Source organism: Cynoglossus semilaevis, chromosome 1, assembly GCF_000523025.1.
Source record: "Cynoglossus semilaevis isolate Cse_v1.0 chromosome 1, Cse_v1.0, whole genome shotgun sequence".
Classification (NCBI taxonomy): domain Eukaryota; kingdom Metazoa; phylum Chordata; class Actinopteri; order Pleuronectiformes; family Cynoglossidae; genus Cynoglossus; species Cynoglossus semilaevis.
In genome coordinates this window covers 5,830,527-5,835,028 of record NC_024307.1, presented here as the reverse complement: position 1 = coordinate 5,835,028, position 4,502 = coordinate 5,830,527, and the positions used below count along the sequence as shown (strand labels likewise).

General features: G+C 42.3%; 1 protein-coding gene across 3 annotated transcripts in view; it reads right to left on the bottom strand.

Moving 5' to 3' along the window:
- The window catches only part of LOC103376762 (G patch domain-containing protein 2-like), a 65,514-nt gene that overhangs the window by 32,376 nt on the left and 28,636 nt on the right, over positions 1 to 4,502 (bottom strand). Inside the window, exon 9 of one of the 3 annotated variants that reach the window (XM_025054858.1) lies at positions 4,056 to 4,276. The exons of the other annotated variants lie outside the window; for them this stretch is intronic. Within the exon in view, the coding sequence (XP_024910626.1) occupies positions 4,266 to 4,276 (11 nt within the window). The 3' untranslated portion in view covers positions 4,056 to 4,265. Of the gene's footprint in view, positions 1 to 4,055; positions 4,277 to 4,502 lie in introns of those variants that run through there. 3 annotated transcript variants of the gene reach the window in all.

Below are 4,502 nucleotides of genomic sequence, written 5' to 3'. Positions count from 1 at the left end.
TGTAGCATGGTATGTAGCATGGTAATGTAGCATGGTAATGTAGCATGGCTATGTAGCATGGTAATGTAGCATGGTAATGTAGCATGGTAATGTAGTATGGCAATGTAGTATGGTAATGTAGCATGGCTATGTAGCATGGGAGTGTAGCATGGTAATGTAGCTTGGTAGCAACAAGCTATAAATTACATAAAAGGCAAACAATTTACAGGACAGGTACAATATTTTACACAAATATTTAAGGTTCCCAACCTTTGGCTTGTGACCCCATTTTGACATCACAATTTCTTGGGTGAATCTTGAGACATTTTTGAGTGAAAGTGAAAGAAACCAACTGTTTAAGACTGTGTCTTATTTTTAATCATAATGTTAAAAATAATTAATTTATTTTATTTTTTCCTGTCCTTTTTTTTTCAATCAATTTCTAGACATTTTAAGGTGACCCGGTTTGAATTCCAGACGACCCTGCATGGGGTCACGACTCAAAAGGTTGAAAAACACATTTATGTAATCATGACACAAAAGTGAAGCAGCGCCCCTCAGGTTGAGGTCTGTCTCAGAATCAGCTGTTCCGTCCTGGGCCGTGTCCTAGATCGGCTCGTGGCCCCGTGTGGGCCCCCGCCCCGCCCCGCCGCGACGCTCCGCAGCCCTGCTGGTCAGGTGGGGCGACCATGCGGCTGCATTAAACCCTGGAGATTGATGGGAACATTGCCCTCCCTCCCTGCGCTGTAAAAGATTATCCGCTCACCCGCTGGAAACAAAGCTGTGATGGAAATTCGTCTCGCATCATCAGCAACAAAATATCTACACAGTGGAGCGGGAGTCTCTCATTTTTCATGGGCTATATATTAAATAAAAAAAGGCATTAAAGAAAAAGGGAGAGGCCTGCTCTGAGTGATAGCACTAGTTAGTCCTTTTTTTTTTTTTTTTCTTTTTCAAAATGGGCCACTTGAATCAGGGAGATTATAAGGTTTTTATTGGCTGTCAGGAAACACAACTTTCCGCGTACTTCACCCGCTGGAGCTCGTAACGCTCTGATTAGAATGCCAGCAGAAATGAAAAGAGATGACGGCCGGCGTAAAGACCCTGGAGAGGCAGCGGGACAAGCACAGATGCCCCGGAATCTGCTCTCCTTCAAAAACACACACGAACATGCAATAAAGCAGAGAGCGGATGGAGGNCACATCCGTGTTATCTCGCACTAAGTGAATGTTGCCTGGAGTTGATATGTCATATTTGAATTTCCTATTTGCGTGTCACAGTGTAGGACCTCAGTGATTTCAGAGCAGGCGGCGGATGGAAACCCTGCCTTACAGTCACACTGTGTCATCGCCGTGATAAGGCTGAAGTGATGGAGAGAGACTCCTGGAGAAGTGACTGGTGGGAACTGGCTGCTGACGCTGCTGTTACTCACAGGGTCACCTACACCGGAGCCTTGGAGTCCGTTTGACAACTAACCATTATTTAGCAGAAACTCAACCTGTTCATTGTCATCTTCTCAAGCTGGGCTTTTATTAAAAAAAAAGGCACCTGGTACCGATGCCTCACAGGCAAAGCAGCAGATTGAAATCTGTCATAGTGACTTGAGAGACTCCAGTCACTTCACGTCTGTCAGTTTGTTCTAGTGCAACTTTCAATTTCTGGCGGCGGGGGAAGAGAGGAGGAACATCAAACTCCTCCTGACGAGAGGAAACCATTGATTTTTCCTCCCCTCGGCCATCAGTCTGCCGGAGGAGAGGTGGCTGTGGGTGCTCCGACAGCTGATGATGTGATTTGTAAGCGTGGACCACCGGTGAGGGCACAGAATTGCTTCAAATCTCGACACACAGTAAAGTGACTCCCCCCATCCTCAGCATCCAGGCCCAGATTAACAGAGTGGAATCTGCTGATAATCTCCAGCAGCCGAGGGAGAAACGTCGCCGTCCGACACGCTGACATTTCACTCCGTGTCAGTGGATTGTTTAAAAATTTTGTCTTCACCGCATCAGAACGGCAAACACTGAGAAGAATCATGTTTTCTGTCTTTGACTATTCTGAGTTTTTTTTCTCTCAGATTGAAACTCAACAATCGTGGCTGTACTGCAGTACTGTGGGAGTACTACAGTTTTTGTAAATCACGACATCTGAAGGCTTTGTGATCGTCTTAGTTTATTTATTCCACACAAACTCAGCATCTGTAACAGATCAGGGATGGCTCGACCCGATACTCAGGACTGGTATCGGTCCGATATTGGTGAAAATTACAAGATCGGATATCGCAAAAAAACAACCCATAACCAATATGATCCGATAACTAAGTCCAAATGTTCAACCTAACTTCTTAACTTGGCGTGACATGTTGTGAATAAGGACGCTATCGCTTAGCAACGACGGCCCGTGGCATCCTGGAGGAGAAAAGAAGGTATCGGATTTATAAGTTTAAGTTGTTTTATTCCAAACAAACTCAGCATCTGAAAGAGATCGGGGATGACTCGATCCGATACTCAGGATCGCTATTGGTCCGATATTGTATATATATAAAATTTCAGGATCTTACTTTAAAGAAAACAACTATAACTTGTTTGATCCGATACCTTTGCCAAAAAAATAACTCTTGTGTTCACAGTCGGTCAGCTACGACAGGTTGCCCCTTGGCCGGCGCCAAGTACGTGGTTCCTCTGGGAATTGAACCCAGGGCTCTTTGGTGATTACTCCAAAGAAAGGCATGCTAACCTCCACCCTATGTAAGAAACTGTAATACTTCGTTGACCTTGAAAGAAACTGAAGTTCCTCAGTTGAGGAACGAAACATCTTTAAGCTCAAAGAAGAAGTATACTCCATGGATAACATGACCTGGATATCGGCAGATACTCCAAGTACTGGTATCGTACTGGTATCGTACTTGATAAGGTTGTATCGAGCCATCCCTGAAACAGTCACAAATCAACTGCAGGTTTTTTTTTTTTCTCATGACACCAAACTTGAAGGCGATCACATGACACAACATACTGTACAAATGACATGAGTGCAATTTATTACAGAGGAAAAGAAAAACGTAGTACTGTTTGTAGTACTGACAATTGTACGTAACATTATACTACAGACAAACTGAGCTCCACTGCAGGTTTGATCATAGCGTGTTTTTGTTGATCTTACAGCCAGAGACAGCATGCTTTCTAAGGGGAGGAGTTAATCCTCTTTAGATCATTTGCAAAGCAATTAGGCATGCCTCCAGTGCTATTAAATATAAGATAACAGCCTGGGAGATAACATGCTACTTGTACCATGTATCAAATGTGGATAGCTGCCTACGAGCCCTGATACCAGGGAGATATATTTAAATCCATGTAAATGTAAATTAAAATGTAGGATAGTAAAAAAAAAAAAAAAAAAAAAAAAAGAGCTATATCTACCGTTCTATCTATCATGAAAACGAATTTACGATTTTAACGATTTAAATCCTAAATCCTCACTTAATGAACCTATAATTATGCATTACATCATAAATACTGCACGTGTTACACACTTTAAATGCATGGCTTCATAGATAATACAGACTGGAGCATTCCATCAAACAAGGCAAATATATATATATATATATTTATGTATGTATATATATATATATATTTATGTATGTATATATATATATATATTTATGTATGTATATATATATATATATTTATGTATGTATATATATATATATATTTATGTATGTATATATATATATATATTTATGTATGTATATATATATATATATTTATGTATGTATATATATATATATATACAGATCTAGCTGCCATGAAAATGAAAACATGAGCTTATGTCAAATACATCGACCACGGCCACAACGCCGGTGGTGGTAAACCTGTGGTTTCATTCTCAAAGAGTCTGTCGGAAAGAAACAGTATTTTTTTTTTTTTTTTTTTTTTTTACCCAGGCATTGTTTAAAAGCATTGCATGTCAAGCGATCCGATCCCACTTGATGCTCAGTTCCTCAATTCACTTCTGACATTTGGAACTGATAGATTAACATGCCAAGACCATAAGGCATATTGACTGTTAGGTCTTTGAAGAAATCAAACTCCCCGGTGACCCGTGACCCGTGACCCCGGGCCACATCAGGCCACCGCCGCGTGCATATGGAGGAGGTTCAAAGAGAGTTTATGACTGCATTATCTCCCCCACCTCCTCGTCACCTCTCCACCCATCAGTGGACACTCGGAAGCCTCGGTGCCGGAGCCGGAGACAGACCGGGCATCACTCATTCACTCGCCTCCTAGGTGCCTTTGTCAGGTGATTGCTTGGCGGAAAAAGGAAAACAGATCAATACATCTCCCATGGGCCTGACAGGTAATCTTTACCTGGGATGAAATATGAGCGGCACCAGCCGGCTGGATTTCTTAACTGTAACAGGGCAATTGACTGGCGGCACGGAAGCCCCTTCCCGCCACTTCCTGCCCATTGGAAATTCATTTTGGGCCACGAGGTCTGGCTGAGATGTCATTATGGTGACTGCTAATTACAGG